The sequence below is a fragment of the Cuculus canorus genome, chromosome 3, assembly GCF_017976375.1.
Source record: "Cuculus canorus isolate bCucCan1 chromosome 3, bCucCan1.pri, whole genome shotgun sequence".
In the NCBI taxonomy this organism is placed as follows: Eukaryota; Metazoa; Chordata; class Aves; order Cuculiformes; family Cuculidae; genus Cuculus; species Cuculus canorus.
In genome coordinates, this window is record NC_071403.1 from 54975870 (window position 1) to 54994237 (window position 18368).

An 18368-nucleotide genomic window follows, 5' to 3' on the forward strand; every position below is an offset into this window, starting at 1 on the left:
TACAGTTGGCCGCCTGGGCTGTGAGCGCACATTGCTGGCTCATGTCAAGCTTCTCATCCACCAGCACCCCCAAGTCTTTCTCAGCAGGGCTGCTCTCAATCACATCATTCCCCATCCTGTATTGAAATGGTGGATTGCCCTGACCCAGGTGTAGGACCTTGCACTTGGCCTTGTTGAACCTCGTAAGGTTCTTACAGGCCCACTTCTCCAGCCTGTCCAGGTCCCCCTGGATCACATCCTGTCCTTCTGGTGTGACAACTGCACTTCTTTCTGGCCAACTTACTTGTGAGTCACAAGCCTCTCCCCTCTGCTGTCAATGCTTTTTCTTAAAAAAACCAAGCAAGATAGCCATGAGCCTCCCCTAAGCCTCCACATCCCAGTTTCTTGCTGAAGGCGTAGTCCTCTGAGGTGGCCTAAACATCTCATTCTCATCAGTCTTTACCTTTCTAAGATCACCCTGAACAGTTCCTCAGCAGCTGAAGGACTTTATGGTCAAGTTGAAGCCTGAGATCACCAAGAGAACTCAGAGGCATTGCATTGCTACCAGGCATCAGCTGCCAATAGCAGAGCGGATACAAGGCCCTGTGTCCAGGCATTTGCTTCTCTCCAGCACAGGCAGAGGAGAGAGCTGCCAGCTGGTAACCAGTACTACCCTGAGCTTTACCAGTCGTTTGCTTGTCCAGCTGCAACCTCACACTACCATATCAACCGTGCACAACCATCACTTTTGTAAACAGCTACTTCTCCCTTGTGCTTCAAGCAAACTGTTCTGTAGTGGAGCACAAACTATTGAGCAAGTGTTAACAACTGTAAATGAGGCAACTTGAAAAAGCTGAGTATATTATTTAAGAAGATAATAGGCGAGTAGAAGGCAGCTCTGCAGAGAAGCACCCGGGCTTCCTGGTAGACACCAGCAGTGTGCATCTGTGGGAAAGGAGGATCAAAGCTGCCCAGTGCTGCACTAAGTAGAGTGTATCCAGCAGGGTGAGGGAGATGATCTTTCCTTCCCTGCTCAACACTGGTGAGGCACATATGGAATGCTGGGTGCAGTCTGGGCTTCTCAGTCCACAAGAGACATGGACATACTAGAGTGAGGCCAGTGAAGGCCACAGAGATGCGTAAGTGAATGGAGGAAGCATCTTTCATGTGAGAAGAGGCTGAAAGAGTTGGGATCGTATGCAGCCTGGAGGAAAGAAGTGTGGTGCAATCCTATCACTGTGCATAAATATCCAAAGGGACGATGTAAAGCAGACAGAGCCAGGCTCATCTCAGTGCCCAGTGACAGGACAGAAGGGAATGGGCACACGCTGAAACATGAGAAAAAAAAAGGAAGAAAAAACATCTTTACTGTGCAGGTGGTTGAACGCTGGCTGGCTGCCCAGGGAGGTTATAGAGCCTCTGTCCTTGGAGATACTCAAAAGCCAGTGAGACACAGCCCTGAGCAACCTGCTGTAGCTGACACTGCTCTGAGCTGGGGGTTTAGGCTAGCTGATCTCCAGAAGAGCCCTTCCACTTCAGCTACTGTCTTCTGTTCGATTTACTTGGATGAAAAGCACTGTTATATTTTGTTCTTTTGAAATACTGGCACTTGAAAACAAACCAGTCACCTAGAGACTCGTGTTTTGTAGCACAACAGTAAATGAAGCGACAGTTTTTAGTAGTGCAGGTGATAATTGAATACCAGAAATGAGTCACATATGATGTGACACAGCGATGGCTGAACAGACAGTGGTGCAATAGGGAAGCTGGGCTGCCTGTGGGGCTGCCCTCTGGCTGTCTCCTGGCTGCCCAGACAGGAGGAAAGCTGAGCCCTCTCACAGGGAGAGCGCAGCACTGTGCACAGCCCAGTGAAGGAGGTGGCTCCTAGCGATTTCACTGTCACATACACTCCACTGTTAGTCCATGAATGGAAAAGCACACAACTGGGACGAGTGAAAGCTTACACTCTCACAAACAGGAAACAACATCTCTGACATTTAAATGGCATGAGCTAAGGAAGACAAGAGGAAGATCCAACATGTAGCCTGCAGTCTAACATAATAGTAAGCATGAAATCATTAAGACTAACTAGAAGACATAGAAACAGCATCTGGAAATGGACACAGAGCATAAATAAGAGCAGCTGTTATAGCAACCGCACAGTACATTGGGGATTTCATCCAGTTGGAGGACTGCTACCGCCTGGACACCAAAAAATACCTCGGTTCAGCAATTCAGATTTTGAGGTTCTTTTCCTTCTCCTTTGCTCCCCGGCAGCAGCTGCCACTGCCCTTCTGTCCTCATTTCACCCTGCAGCCCTCAGCACCCTAGGGAAGCTGGGGTGCGACAATGGGTTGCTCATGTTTGCCAGGCTTGTGGAAGCAAAGCGGGGAGGAGTGCTGGGGTGCCTCTGTGGTTTCTCCTGGCACTGCCTGCCTCCCCACCATAACTCTCCTGGAGCCTTAATGCATGCTTTAGTGATACCATCATGTTTAAGGATTTATTCCACTATTGCTTTAAATACAACTATAGTAAGGGAAGCAGGTGTTTTGGGTTTTGTTTTGGGCAAGGAAGGGGAGAAATGGAGATCAAGTAAGAATTGTGTCTAACTTAATAAGCTATAAGAGTTTAAGCCCACTCTGAGAGAAGCTATCAATCAGCTGAAGCATCCCTGCACCGCTCCATGGCAAACTACAGAAGGTAACTGAACTCCTGCCATCTTTCTACCAATCATATCCACCAGCCAAAAGTTTCAGGAAGCTACGGAGGACCTGCTCTCCCTGCCAGAGTGGTGGAGGCTGAGGGAGGGCTGAGTTAACACATATAGACAGAACCAATAATGGAATCTTGTTCTTGCAACCCGTTTTAGCTCCAAGAAAACCACCCCACAGACACAGACTACCACATCCGTCAGCAAAAAACTTAGCTTAGAGCAGCAGATTTCCACTTTCTCCCTCACACCTCAGGATTTCTTCTTATCTATTACCTAGGTTTGTACCACATAGGAAGTGCTATAAGCAGCACAGGAAGTAGAAGTATAAAAATTTCCCATATGTAGTCTGCAGTACGCCTGAATTATATAGGTTATACAAAGAAATAAAGATTTGTAAAATTAAAGCTTATATGAATGGTGGAAATTGCCATTTAGGGCCAATCTTACTATAAAGGTGAAGAAGCAAGCAAGTAACAAAAAAATAACAGGTTTAGGCACCAGGCTGAAAGGCTAGATTGTCTGGCAGCTCCACCAACAGGCAGAACCAACATAGGCAGAATCCTGCATATGGTTTGTATCCTCCTGCTGTTGTAAAACTTACTGTAACACTGCTGGCTCATGCTCTCCACACCTTTCACTCATCTCAGCCTATAGGCATCAACAGCCTTGCTGCCCAGATCACATCATGGTTCAACCCTCCGGTCAACAGTCTGCACTCAGACACTCTCAAATCACCAAGGCCTCACTCACAGTTTGCACTGTGATCCACGGAAACAGGTTTTCTAATAGCACTGAGCACATACTCTATAGCAGACACAAAACAGCTCCTGCAGAATCAAAGCTGGCATATTACTACTTACACTTGGTTCAAATGAAATACTTCTCTTGCCTATAACTGATACTTAACTGCTGGCCCCACGCCCTAAGCCCACATGCCATTATGCTTCTAGAGCTACTTCTTTATTTGAAAGTCAAAAGAAGTCCTTTCATCTTTCGCATACAAAACCAACAATCCCCTTTTAACTGCTGTTCACAGCACTATAATAAAATTATTCTAGAGCATGAAGGTTGTCCTCTTCAGCACAAATTACCAAACATGAAAGGCAACCTAACACTGGGTTCTTTGGAGTCAAATGAGATGGGGGAAGCAGGAGGAGAGAAAAAAAGATGCTGCTGCAAAATACAAATACTGGTATTTGACAGGCTCACTGACTGCCTTAACACCAAAATATCAGCCTGAAGTTTTAAATAGCAGTTGTGAGCCAAATATATAAATCTCTTGCCATGTGTCCTATGAAACTAAAGTCAGTTTTCAAAAAGAGACTTTTGTCTCTCCAGCTGCTTGAGCATGGATCCTCTGGAGCAGGGACAGCCTTGCATAGGTTCAAGTAGTATCACAAATGGCTCCTGGTCCCAGACCGAGTAGTTAGATATTAGCACAATGCGATGATTATTATGAGTATAAATAGCCAAACTGCTGCACAGTGAAGCAAGAGGGAATGGCTCAGCATTCTCAGTATAAAGAAGAGACATTGTTTATTTAGGGTTGAAAGTGTTTGAGCTGAACTAGCAGAGCTATATATATACATTGGTTATTCATTCCTTGGATCTGAGAGTTAGGGTCTGAGGTATTACAGTGCTTTTTCACTGCAGCTTGACTGCAGTGGGGTATTTCTCTTATGGCTCTTTCCATGCGAGCAGTCAGTTACTTATAAGCCAGTAAGAGTTTAACTGGAGAGTGCAATTAGCACAGACTATCCAAAAGATAAATGACACTCTGGAAACAAAGCAGGGAGTACGAGGTTAAAGGACCTCCTAGTTCCTCCGCTCCTTCCTATCACAGAAGGTTTATGCATTTTTGTGCTCTCTACATCTACGCTAATAAAGATAATATTATCAGGTACTGAAACTGCCCTTAGAAACAGCAATCTACTTACAATGAGATATTAGGCACTGCAATGAACTTCCTGATTCTGGAGTATCAGGTGAGCTGTCACAATGCCACCTGTACTGGTTCAGCTCAAAAAGTACTGCCATCCTACAAGTAAGGTACGTCAAAAAAAGGTGCTTCTAAGTTGTAGTCACTGCTCCAGGAAGTTCTTACACATTTTATATAAAACATTCCCAGGATTAAAAGCACCAACAATATCTCAGGGTGAGGAAAAGAGCACAGGATTGCCCTCCTTTTCCCTCTACCTCACCCACATTAATATACCAACTATTATGGTGGACCTTATCCTTGCTCTTGTTTTCCTTCCTCTTGCCCAAAGTATCCAGAAGCAAATATCCTGTGTGCATGCACACACACACACACGCTTCCTTTTCCTGTGATCCTTATAAGAAGCTTCTGCAGTAGCTTATGCAGTTTGACTTGGTTGGCACTTTCTGAAAAAGAATATCGTGTGCCTACCATTTCAAGCTCTTCACAGATGGAGCAAAAGGCCATTAGTTAAATTCATCTTGATTAGACTAACATGGAACCTCCTCAAGATTAAGACCTTTTTGAGAATGCAAAGAAATATTATGTGTTAGGAAGAATTCTCTAGGAAAAAAGCAAAGACGCCCTTCTAGATATACTTCTAAAACAAGAAAATGATCCATGTTTTCCTATTTCATCCATGTAGCTATTTTGGACATGTTTTTTCAAGATAACTAATATCTCAGCATTCAAGTTCACTCCAAGCCAGGAGGACTGTGAACGTCTGTTTCTTTTTCAAAGGATATTTATAATATACATAGACATCAAGGTGACGAAGCCATAAATATATGTGATGATCAGTGCACCTATAGAAAATATTTCCAGGAAACAGCTTGGAAAAGGAACTTGTTCTTCAATCAAGCACCCAGATATGATGTAATTTGCCAAACAGACCTGATTTCTGCTTCCATAAAGATTTCCAAATGAACTCTCTCCCCCCTTCTGTAGGCCAACTCCTTGTTTCATTTTCCTTCCTCCTCTTAAATAACATACCAGTTTAAGCACAAACCAAAGCAGTAGAGAACTACCATAGAAACTGTAGAAATCACTGGTGATGATCTATGCCCTGTGAGAGTAGAAGGCCACAACAGGCTATCTTTAAGTCACAAGTTCATGGATTTCCAGTGGATGACAATCAGACTATGATGAGATGAAGGAATTCTCAAACAGAATAAATTATACTTGAGCATCTCTTCTAGGCATTCAGAGTGAAACCCAGCAACACACTACACTAGAAAAGAAACCCTCTTGCAGGCAACCCACCAGAAAGTTACTGCTTTGATTTCTACAGAAACAGAAAATTTTATATGCAGTCCTTACAAAAAATAAAACAGCTATACAAAAATAAACAATGACAAAAAAGCATCTATTTAACCTATTCCAGGCTAAAGTGACTATAGTATCACATGGTCTCTTGAATTCACAAGTCATGTATACATTCAATAAACCTCAAAAAATCATGTCTGCCTGTTGCCTTCTCTTTCTCTTTCAGAAAACTTACCCATTACAATGACAAATGCAAAACTAGCCAGTGTCAGCGATGATCCACTGTTGATCATATTGATGAGCAGCTTGAATAAAGGATATAGCAGCAATAATGCCCAGAAAAGCCAGTTCAAAAGTGTCCATGGTCGTCGGGGTGGTACTATAGGGACTGCAGGGTAGGTTCCAGTTCGGTAGTACTCTTCCTGGAATGCATCCTAGTAGAACAGAGGAGGGCAACAATTAAATCCACATCTGCCAACAAAACCAGCCATCTCTGACTTTGATGTTCCCCTTTCTGCAGGCTTGTAACTGCAGGAGGAGATGAAAGACCAAGCTATAGCTGGAAACCTTGCACTTTGAAGTCAACGAATACACAGTCAAAAAAAAAAAAAAAGCTTACACTGATGGGTGCATCTTTTCTTTCTCCTATACACAGAAACCTGAAAAATGGCATGCCTGAAGAGTATTACATGCCCAGTAAAACAAGAAGGGTGAGGAGATGTACGCTCCTGCAGCAATGTAAACATCCCTGTTGAATGATCTGGAAGAACCATGGCCACTGACCAAATTACTGCTGGTAAGTCACAGAAGTGTTTGGGCTACAGCAGCAGATCCTCTGCTTCCTAAGGTTTTCTTGAACCATCTTGTCCCGTACCCCACAGAACACCACCCCCTCCTGTCTGCATCGCCCCATAGATGCAGTCTCGTTCATGTTGTTCCCATGAAGGTTACGGAAGGAAGTTTGGGTGCCGAACCTCTTAGCAGACAGTTGAGCAAGAAACAGCTTAGAATGTCTCACTGTATTGACCAAAGGAGTCTCTTTTTTAGTATGAGGATGACAATGAGGTGGGGTTTGGATTTTTTGTTTTGTGGTGTGTGCTTCTTAAAGCACAGAAGACTTAGAACTCAGCATCTTCCTCTAGAGCCCAGATGGATGAATGAATGGCATTGCCTTCAGCGATGTGATCAATCCAAGATATGAAAGTGGATAGGAAAAACAACCCTTCCTTCTGGTTCAAAAGCAAAGATTATTAATCTGCGTTATCATATAAAACTGGTTAATTAATGAAGTCAGCACTAGATTGACATAAAGAGGAACCTCAATTTAGCCAGAATGAAGAAAAAAAACTTCTTCAAAGAAAGTAAAGCTTCAAGAAAAAATTTCAAAATTTCAAAAATTTGCCCTAATCAACCACAAGAAGATTACTTCTACTATGCTGTGATTTTACACTTACACTCCAGCTGACATACAATTCTTTAATTATTTATTGGCAACTCGAGCAATTACAGGCAGCTACCATTTTATCTATTTCAAAGGGAGCATTTAGCTTTTAAGAGATTACACAGTAATTAAAGCACTGTGCTCTCTTTATTAGATTAGAAAAATTATGACCATTTTGCACATGCAAGCTAGATTGTACTGGGATCATTATGGCAAATTAATTAGCTGCCTTCAAAAAATTACACAGTGTATGAATTTTTCCTTACAGTGCCTTGAGGATTTTGGTTTATGACCGGTTTAACACAGAACAACTGATCATCAGTAAATTGAATTATACTACATAGGGTTAGGTTTCTAGACAGTGGTATTACCCAGAAAAGTTAAGAATTTCTGACTATTACTGATATTGCCATTAGGGGGCCTATTACTACTGACAGCAAGACAGACTCGCTTTAAACAAGCACACCAGTTTTCTCTTTGTTGGCTCTGCACAGCATTAGGGGCAGCAAAACCGCTGATCACATCTCAGCAAGAGGTTTGAGACAGGTGGTGAAATGCACAACAGGCAAAGCAATGTCTATGCTATCACCTCCACCACACATTTTACACCATTGTGGGGAACAGCTCTTCAGTGATTCCTTACCCTTAAAAACATTCACATTCCTTGTAGGAGAGACTGTGGGGTGATCTGTCTTCTAAGCTTTTGCAAGGATGCCTGTGGTACCCATCAACAGCTCAAGCCGGCATCTAAATCCACAATATACTTCAAAAATTCTCTCAAATCACCTCACCCAAATTAAGTTCCTTTCACTCCCCTGCATTCAGAGCTTGTTTTTAAATTTGGAATAAATCCCACTGACCTAAATATCCTATTTGGACATGGGAATATGCTCCCTCTAATGCCTCCATGAAATATGAGTTATTTCAGACAGTGGAGTGTGTAATGCAGTGGGGGGAAATCTGGGAAAATCCATCATCTTGTGAGAGGCTAACTGGATTCTTCCTCCCTGCTCCTTCCAGGGAGGTCTGACTGCAGAGGTATGCCACTGCCCTTTCATGAGGAAGCCCACAGAGAATGAGTATCCAAAAATATATCCTTTGTTCCCAAACACTGGAGTTCTGTACACTTCCTCTCTTCAGTCATGCTTTGCTAATTCCCTGGGGCATTTCAGCATCTATTTTCATGCCCTGTTTTCCAAGCTTCTGTTACAAGTGAGAAGAATTAGAATTGCACTTTCTTTTTAATGGAAATTAAGATTCTCAAGCAGAACTTCTATTTCAGGCACTGAGGCTGTAAGGAAGCGAAAAAAGAAATAAAATATCCAAGGTCTGGCAGATTTGTGACTGTTATACAGTACCTCTTCAAGCCAGGCGCTTAGACGCTCAACCTGGTCCTTGTTAAAGTCAAAGGGAGTCTTTCCAGCAAATGTTTAAAAAAGAAAAGGGAAAGAATAGGTAATGTGCAACCCAAATTGCACCTGTCATAATTTCGCATTTATTGATACAATGCTGGCCATCTGTTGAAGGACAAAATTCACGCCAGGTGGGGAAGAAGCACATGGACGTCGTGCTTACTGTAAGCTTGGAAAAAAGGTGAACAGTGTTTGGTTCAGAACAGTACAGTGCCATTTTTTATCTGGCAAGGTCTTGTTCATTGCATTTGCAGCAGTGGCTAAGCCAGAAAATGAAGTGATAAGTAGCAAGAACATAAACACACAAGATTCCTGGAGAGCACAATCTCAGCTTGAGGTACATGTAACTGAGATCAGGCAATGAGGTTAAAAACAACAGAACAAGACTTTGAGACAAGCTTTTCTCGAAGACTCACTCCTTGACTTATGACAATTTAAAAACCAAACAGACAAACAAACCCCATGTCTTTTCATGTCCACTAACTGCTGATTTCATTACTCAGTCAAACAGCTTTGTGTCCCTGATCATCGTGAATGTACAGCGCTCTAACCTCGACCTCAGTACATGGGGCACTCCCCACCTACTACATCATGCTATTAGAGCATAATTCAGCGCACGCTATGCAAGTCTTGAGAAGGTACTGCAAAATTATGAAAATCACTAGGACTAAGCAACAGCACATGCAACTATAATGCAAGATAAAATAAGGACTCTGTTTTTCAGTAGGATAGATAACTTGCCTTACTTTAAAACAGAAATTGGAGTGCTACAATCAAAATAGACAAAGCAGGGGATGAATGCATGTCTTGCAATGAATTACTGCCCTTTGAATACAGATTTCTTACATTTTATCACTATGTTTAGAGACTCTCTAGACATTAACCTGGAACAAAATTCATTTTCAGAGACAACACCTAGGTGGCAATGCTGCTTGTTATCCTAACTAAGAGCCAATTACCTTCTTAAAGATGCATGGCAGAAAGGTGAAACAGAACTGCTTTTTGCCCTGCAAGTGGGCTTTCATCAACTCGGAACACTTGGGGAAATGTCCCTGCTCTGTTTTCTCCCAGTCTGATTTACCGAACACACATTCCTTCACCACATTCTCATTATATTTATGTTCTTGTCTTGCAAATGTCTAAACATTTCTTAGGAACATGAAACTGAGTTACAGATAAATTCATAGTAGCACAAAGCAGACTTTTGCAATAATCAGCAAAAAGACCGTTTGCAGTTACATGCTTGTAGAGGGAGCATGGGCACACGGGTAACGCAATGCCTTTCTGCAGAAAGGTGTTATGCGTGGTGTCTGCATTAGGTGTTGGTGGCACAATTTACAAGACGGGAGAGGTAAAGCTAGCAAATCTACAACTAAGGTCTCAACCCACATTTATTTTCATGTTCCTGTAAGCAAGCTGCTTTAGAAGGGTAATGAATTAAACCAGAAACAGTCACTGTATGAAGCAGAGAAAGACTAGAACACAGTCAATACAGAAATGCTAACGTGGTCTTCTGGGTATAGTACAACAGCACAGCAGAATTTTGCCGCCCCAGAGAAAAGAAAACAGAGCATAGCTATACCCTATCACTTCTAAATCCAAAGCACTGTTGCATTCCAGTCTGAATACATAACTTAGATTAATTTACTACAGCCAGGCCCTCATGCTTTGCACACCTGTGACTCCCACTGATTGAAAACGGAGTGCTGCAGGTATTCAAAGAGTGCACTTGTCAACCGTTATCTCTTATGTTAATAAAAATAAAACTAATGAGAAACAGATTCTGAAAGTCTGAAGAATGCATATGAAAGTATTTGAGGGAAAAAATAATCAGCAGGAATCTAAAAACACAGTCATTATTATTATGCCCTCATTCTATTAGGAATCTTAAATGCACATCTTTTTCGCACACAATATGAAAGCAATGTATGAGCCTGTCCTACTAATGTTGAATCTTTACCTTGATAAAAAGCACAGGGTAAAACAAGGGACAAAAATGTTAATACACTAAAGCAAAATACACCTTATTTAGCCCATGAATTACACCTTGATTTAGGCTGTGCCTTTAAGGAGATGGAGGTCCTTCTACAAACCAGGAGGTACTTATGATTTTTGTATCCTTATGAAACTTTCTAAAGAAGAGTTTTAAAACTACTCTGTTGAGGTTCGCTTAAGTTTTCTTCCTGTTGCTCTTTAAATACAAAATAAAGGTAACCATGACTTACAGCACAAGACCAGTTTGTGTCTGGACAAACAAAGCACTTATCCTGAAAAACAACCAACCAAACCAACTCCAAACTTCCAAAGCAGAACCACAAGAGGCTCACAAGTGGTGTCAAGACAAAAAAAAAACCCAACCTTTTCTTGATATAGTTTGTGGAGCCAGTTCGAACATTCCCGCTCATCTTCTGGGACTTCCTCTAGTGGAATCCGCCTGCCAATGGTAAACAAGAGAAACTGAAGAACATTAAATAATTTGGCTATCATAAGCAACACTTACATTCTACAGACAGATTATTCATCTGACAGGAGACTCACTACATTTTCCATCTATTTTTAATTTATGGTGATAGCTCCCAGATCAGCCAAGTACAGTTCGCTTCTAGAGCCACTTTCAGTTTTTAGATGTATCTGAAAATCAGAAATTTAGATTTCTGAAACAGTAATGCACTATGTTTGAGCCCTCTAGAGCCACTTTCTAGATAAAGGTTTTCAATTTTCTGTTTCTAAACAAAGCGTCTGAGTGATTAATTCCCCCCTCCCCTTCAACAGAGTTGAAGGCTGTACTTAATCAACTAGGCATTAGAGAGAAAAAACAAACTGTTCTCCTTATATGTAGGGTAAAGGACTCCAGTACTTCTCAGGTAACATTTCCAATTCCTGTAATATTTGTTACTTGCAGCTTGGCTGGATAGTTTCCAGTAAAATGGCTCCTATCCCTGAAAAACCCTCTCTTGGCAAAACAAAGTTGTCATCACATTGCATGAAATTCGGTCAATAATCCTGTGACAGAAAAAAATTGCCTTGTTGTCTTCATTTAGGCACGTCAAAAGCAATATTCAATAGTTTTACATTTTTCAATATAGCATATATATTGATAAGTATCCATTAAGAGCAACATCAAATTAACTTTCTTCAGTACAGGAGAAAGCACTTTTCAGAGTCAGGACACTCCTGTTTGTGGTTAATAAATCAAGATGTGCCACAGTACTGCTTTGTTCCTTCATTTAAGAAAGTCGTAAGACGACAAACGCTGGAAGTCAACACAATTTAAGCAGAAAAAAACAAGGGCATTCAAATGTTACAAACTTCTGCTGAGTGTAACACATACAACACTTTAACAAGCAAACATGGAGGATTTTGAAGAACATCTGTGATGGTCCCCAATTAATTGCCAAAACAAATTTTGCCAAGAGTTCTACACTGCCTGTAAGAGCTTTTCAGGAAGCTAAACAAAAAAAAAACCAGAAGGGTGAACAGCTAGTCTGAATCATGAAAAGCAACTTCCATGCTCTGCCAGATTATCTTCAGCGTGCTGGGGAGTGTAAGGGGAGACACAGAAAGACGCGCACCTCTTGGGATTAATGACCCACACAGGGAGGACCAGCCGCTCCTACATGAACACTATAGCCATACACGTAATGTACATGAAACATAAGGCCACTAGGTTGATCTTCCCATGAGAGTCAAGTGGGAATGCAAACTCATGTTGCATCCATGAGGCAGTGAAAGTTGCTTTTTAACCCTTGGGCGAAAACAGTTCTGGAGAAAATATTTTTTAAAACAGGCAAAAAAGGGGTAAGATGAAAACATTGCCCTGCTACATGCAATGTCAGGATCCAAGACAAATCATTTGGACCAGGCTATTACAGCTATAATGGGGTTATGATGAAGTCCTGATCACTTGTGGGATCACTCCTAGGCTCCTACGCTCCAGCTCTAACCCATCGCATACTCTGTGTGTCTGCAGCATTATCTCATCAAGATATTGGGAAGCCATCGAGGTATTAATCCTTTATAGAAACATTAATGATACAGAATCCAGGTAATTGCTTTTTTATTAAACAAGCCCCTTCTTGGCAGGCAGGCGGCAGCAGTCAAACACATCAACAACTACGCCAAACAAAGGTGGGAACAGTCCTGAGCCTGCCCTCCACCTGGGTGGGAACAATTGTGCCAGAGACAGGTACAAAGCTACAGCATTTGAACACTCAGTAGATGTTTAGTATTTTGGCCAAGTGAGTAAAAAGAGGCCTCACTGTTACTGCTGAGCTGTCAAACAGACACACAATGAATAAAAGAATAACAAACAAAAATCCTGGAGTTTTATAGGGTCCCCACATATTTACAATCACAGAACTTTACATCAAACTCTTCCCAGCCCTTATGAGTTTTTATCTGCATTACTGTGAAACCAAGTTGGTAGAGATTTGCTGTCTGCTACCTACTTAAAAATATCTCCTTACTTGTGTAACTGTGACTGCAAATACACACTTCTGTATGCCAAAAAGGAATTAAAATATGGATTACTTGCCTTACATATAAATCTGCCTGATATTTCTTTCCATTTAGAACTCCCAGTAATGTTGGATTCTCGTTATTTCTAAAATTGAGGGTAGAATCATAGACTGCAGAAACTAAAAGAAAAGAAACAGGTTATGTGATTAGTGCAGCAATAGAATAGAAATAAGTCATTCTCAGATAAGGAGAATTTAAATATGAAGTCATCAACAATAGCACCCTAGTTTGAGCTGTCACTAAAGTATAGATGGCAATAGATTAGTCAACACATAGGTTTTGAGAAGCCAAATAACCAGTGACCCTTTCAGGAACTGCATGAGTAGAACAGAAGTGTTTGCTCTCCACCCTTGTCTCCTTCCCCATCAGGGGCAGAATATTGGGCATAGGGAACACAGTTACAGTTTCTGACAGTTAATATACACCTAGAACACCCTGGAGTCAAATGGCTGAAGAATTACTGGTTTTCTGAACTCACTGTGAATGAGACAACTCCTGCCCTGGGCCCTCAAATCTGGGTAAGTAACCACTTAGATATACACTTTATAAACAATGAATAATATACTCAGTTTGACTAAGAATGGGCAAAGTGTGTGAGAAAGAGATCCTACAGCAAGAGGGCTTAATGGTACTATGAATCGCTGGGGTTCAGAACAAGCTCCCTTTCATGTCCATTATCTGATAGCTGAGGCACTTTCTATAGGGCAAAGGCAGAGACAGAATATCAGCCCACATCCTTTTGTGAGCTGGGCTGCTGCTGCGAAGACACGCGGCTGTGAGGAACAGAAAATCCAAGTTTCACAGAATAGAACTGTAACCAAACTTTCAACCTTGAAAAACACTGTTTCTACAGGTCAGGATTGTGTGGTAGCAGTAAAAGTATTTGCAAAGGTCATTCGCAGTTAAACTAAGAGAGCATGAACAAGCAGCTTCTACAGAAAAAGCGTTCTCTGTTTTAACCCAAATAAAGTGTTTCAAAAAAATCCTTACAGACGCTATTTTCCTCATGTCACAAAATTAACAGAGAGCAATTAATCTTTTTGACGCTGAAACCAACTGTGCATCGTGGGAAGAATTCTAAGATCAATGCCAGCAACAAAACTTTTGGGTTTTTTTTTGTCACAAAACTGACTAACATGCAATTCACATGTAGCTTGCTGTATTTGAAAGTATTGCAATAATGAATACTGTGCCAAACCTTTGTTGTGAGAGCTCTTGACCCATCTAAGATAGCTTTTTATTACACAAAACAGATTTGCTTTTATTTTTGAAGCTTCTCTAGCAACAAGAGGCAAATATGGCTTGGTCACAACATTCAGCCCCAGAAACTCACCACAACATTTGTTATTGCAAAACAGAATTCATAGCGCAGAACAGAACAGCCTGGCTTCAGCACTGCAAGGAAATTCTGAAAACAAGAGACCAAAACCCTCTCACTGCACACAGAATGTATCCCTCATTAAGAACTCTATTCTTTTCCTACCACAAGCTGGGGGGTTTGTTCAAACTCAAAACTACAACACATAAGCCAAAATCTACTTCAAGCACACTACTCTCCCTATACAATTTAAGTAGGAAATTAATCTTATGAATAAATTATCTACCTCCATTTAAGCTTCTTAGGAGTAGGAGGATTTTACTAATCTACTCTAATTTACTAATCTAATGTATAACAACTGAAAGAAGACAAGAGCTCAATTTGGTTTAAACAGGGTAAGCTTCTTAGTTTATTCTTTAATAGCATGAGATTATTATAATGACAATGAGAATGCAATAAAGAGAAGTATGACGTAAGCAGCATTTACTCTTTCGTCTTTTAGAAGACATCTGTGTTTCAGTAGAACGGGGGTTGTTTAGCCAGGAGGAAAGGAGGCTGAGGGGACATCTTATTGCACTCTACAACTACCTGAAATGAGGTCGAAGCAAGGTGGGTCCTGCTCTCTTCTTCCAAGTAGCAAGCGATATGATGAGAGGAAATGGCCTCAAGTTGCTCCAGGAGAGGTTTAGATCGGATATTAGGAAAAGATTTCTTTACTGAAAGAGTGGTGAAGCACTGGAACAGGCTGCCCAGGGAAGTGGTAGAGTCACCATCCCTGGAGGTGTTCAAAAAGCATGTAGATGTGGCACTTCGGGATATGGTTTAGTAGGCATGGTGGTGTTGGCCTGACAATCAGTCTTGATGATCTTAGAGGTCTTTTCCAACCTCAGTGATTCTACTACTCTGTGATTCTATTCTATGAGTTTTGATAAGAGTTGTGTGTTTGTTCAGACACACTGAAAGATGCTTCTGTTGTTCTGAAAAAACATCTGCAGAAACAGAAGTCAGAAACATCCTTATGTCCTAGTGGCCATATGCAGAGTTTTCCTTCACTCCATGGAACAAATATCCCGTTCCAGTTTGCAACTGGTCTGTAATTTGAAATTCAGTCACACTGCAATCTTTTGGTGTAAAGCAGTTCCAAATCCAAGAAAATGACAGCATATGCAGTAGTAAGCAGATCTCTGTTTATATCTAGATATAAAATAACTGAAGGCTTAAGCTTTTCTGTTTTGGAAGTGTAGGATAAGAACAACAGTAGAAGTGTCAAAGTAAAAGACTGCATGGAATTAAAATCTACCAGAAAGCTTCCACAGCCAAAGCAGCACTAGCATACTGTGTGACACTCTTGAATTGTTTTTCATTAAATGTGTATTTCATAATTTCATAATTAGAATTTGGCTTCTCATGACTTGTCATCCAAAAGCTGAAGAGTCCAGAAATGTCACGTTCTAAACCAAGAAAAAAAATAACTCCACAGTATCTTGAAAACAATGCAAGTGTTATCACTCTCAGATAGCATTTGAGAAGTTTTGCTTCAATTGTGAAATAAAATATTTTCTCAAATAAGTTATCTTCCATTAAAAAAAAAAAACAAAACACAATTCAGTATTTGGAAGCCAATTTTTTCCCATCTGAATTGTTATTTTCTGACAAAAAAGAATAAGTTTTTTGTTTGGTTTCTAATCTCTGTCCAGCTTTTTTAATCTCTTAATTTTGACCTAAGAGGTCTTGCAGTTACATATCTAGAGGGGATTTTGCTTACTTCAACCATCCTCTTGAATTCAACACATTATTTTGTGGACATGGTGGATTATGTCAGAATGATCATTTGACAAATCAACCTACAGGCAATGAATCTGCCTACATACTGCTTCATAGTAGCACACAATGATCTGAAGTGAAGACTGAGAAGTGGAGAGGAAGAGACGGTAGAATTCATTGTACTGCTGGTATGACAGTCACTTTTACATAATCCCTTGATATAACGCTTCATCATTCAGGTCATCTTGGTCAAAAATCACTCATCCTCTCACACTTGGTAGCTGGCTAAGGAGGATGACCAGAAACCTCACTAAACATTGGAAAAAAAAAAATAATCCAGGACTAAAGTGCAGCTCAGCGGCAAAAAAAATGTCATTGCAAAACTCCCAGATGCTGTCATACTGAACTCTGTGAGAACATCACCCTGGAATTTATTCACGTGTTCCCTCTAGGACAGTAGTTCCCAGCATACACAACTGGAGGAAAAGGCTGACAACTTAGAGTTATCTACAACCTATCACGACGCACATTTTTAAATACAAGTCTCAACTAAACAACAACAGCTGAAAGGAACTGCCTGATATACTGCCAGGCAATAAAAGTTATAGTTAAATATATATTTTGCAATATTTATGACATTTATTTTTACTGTAAGTAAGGGATGAGTGTTTTGGAAACAGATCTGTATTTTCACCTGATTCCATGAACAGTACAGGTAGCGAACTCTACAACCTAACAAAAATTCATTAAGACAGCGAACAGCTTCTAGAAACGAGGTCCCTGGCGACTGTGTCTGTACTACTAACTGGTAAAGATAGCCACTGCTAAAAATATCAGAACAAGTTCAAAAAATACTAAAACCACTCCTTTAAGAATCAAACTGTGTGCATTAAGACTGACAGCATTAAGAGTTGATACAAAGTTTCAAAAAGGACCAATGTGTGAGGATTGCTGTTGTGGTTAATTACCTCTACAGCCACAGAAACCAGCATCCACCCACCCTACAGTGCTACAGCCTCAGAAAGACTAAACCACATCCTTGCCAGAAAGGAGGAACAAAGACTAGAGGAAAAAGAAACGCTGACCTCTGTCACACCATCTTGGAACCTCTTCCAAAGGCTTGGCTTGCTTTCACTGCTGTGTCCTGCTGCAACTATCTCCCCTAGCAAGGCACTCCAGCCAGGCCCACTGCCCCTGGTGGAAGAGCAAAAAGCGTAGGAGCCTGAGTGGCAGGATCCAAAAACGGGCACAGACAGCTCAGTACCAATCTCTCACTTTCTGAGATGTGCGGGGACACCCCACGGCAGACTCAGCTACTGAAATGGGTGCGAATCGTACCACAAGAGACAGGACAGCCTGCAAGGGTCTTTCTTCTAGTGCGTCAGAGACATCACTGACTGAAGTTATGAACATCTGAGTGTTGCCATCGCTTCTTCTGCAGACAGAGCAGCAATTAAGCCACAGTAATGCTGTTTGGAACAAGTAATCTTAGGCTGTAATAGAAGGATACAGTCACTTCCAGAGCCACATTATAGGGCAAAGATAACAATGAGGCTCGGGATCTACAGTGAACAAGTCTATTTACCAATGCAAATATTTCAAAAACTCAATTACAACAGCATATAGCCTTTGCATATATCGACATTTACAACAACATGCTACTGCTTATAATGTGGGTACTAAATTTCGGTGCAGGTTAATAGAGATAAGTAGTCAAATCCTATCAGTGTTAATGTAAGACAAGAATAATTTCTATCTAGAACTTACATTTGTAGACTATGGACTGTCAAAGCAGACTTCCATTACATTCTCTATTAAAAAAAAATAAAAATTGATGGACTTGCTTGTTACCAGTCCATATTAATGCTACAAGGAGTTTTAAAAATAAGATATTGTTTACAAAGGCCTTTCAAATGCTCTTCACATGTACCCCTTGTCTCTATAGAAGAAAAAAATATAATAACTCAGACAGCAACTCT

At 40.9% G+C, this 18368-nt stretch overlaps 1 protein-coding gene across 8 annotated transcripts in view; it reads right to left on the reverse strand.

The window, feature by feature from the left end:
* Positions 1 to 18368, reverse strand: part of AGPAT4 (1-acylglycerol-3-phosphate O-acyltransferase 4) — an 83131-nt gene that overhangs the window by 5223 nt on the left and 59540 nt on the right. For all 8 annotated transcript variants that reach the window (XM_054064211.1, XM_054064217.1, XM_054064213.1 and 5 more), the window contains 3 exons: positions 13324 to 13426; positions 11148 to 11223; positions 6172 to 6370 (listed from right to left, as the gene is read on the reverse strand). In XM_054064211.1, coding sequence (XP_053920186.1) covers positions 6172 to 6370; positions 11148 to 11223; positions 13324 to 13426 — 378 coding nt within the window. The remainder of the gene's footprint in view (positions 1 to 6171; positions 6371 to 11147; positions 11224 to 13323; positions 13427 to 18368) is intronic.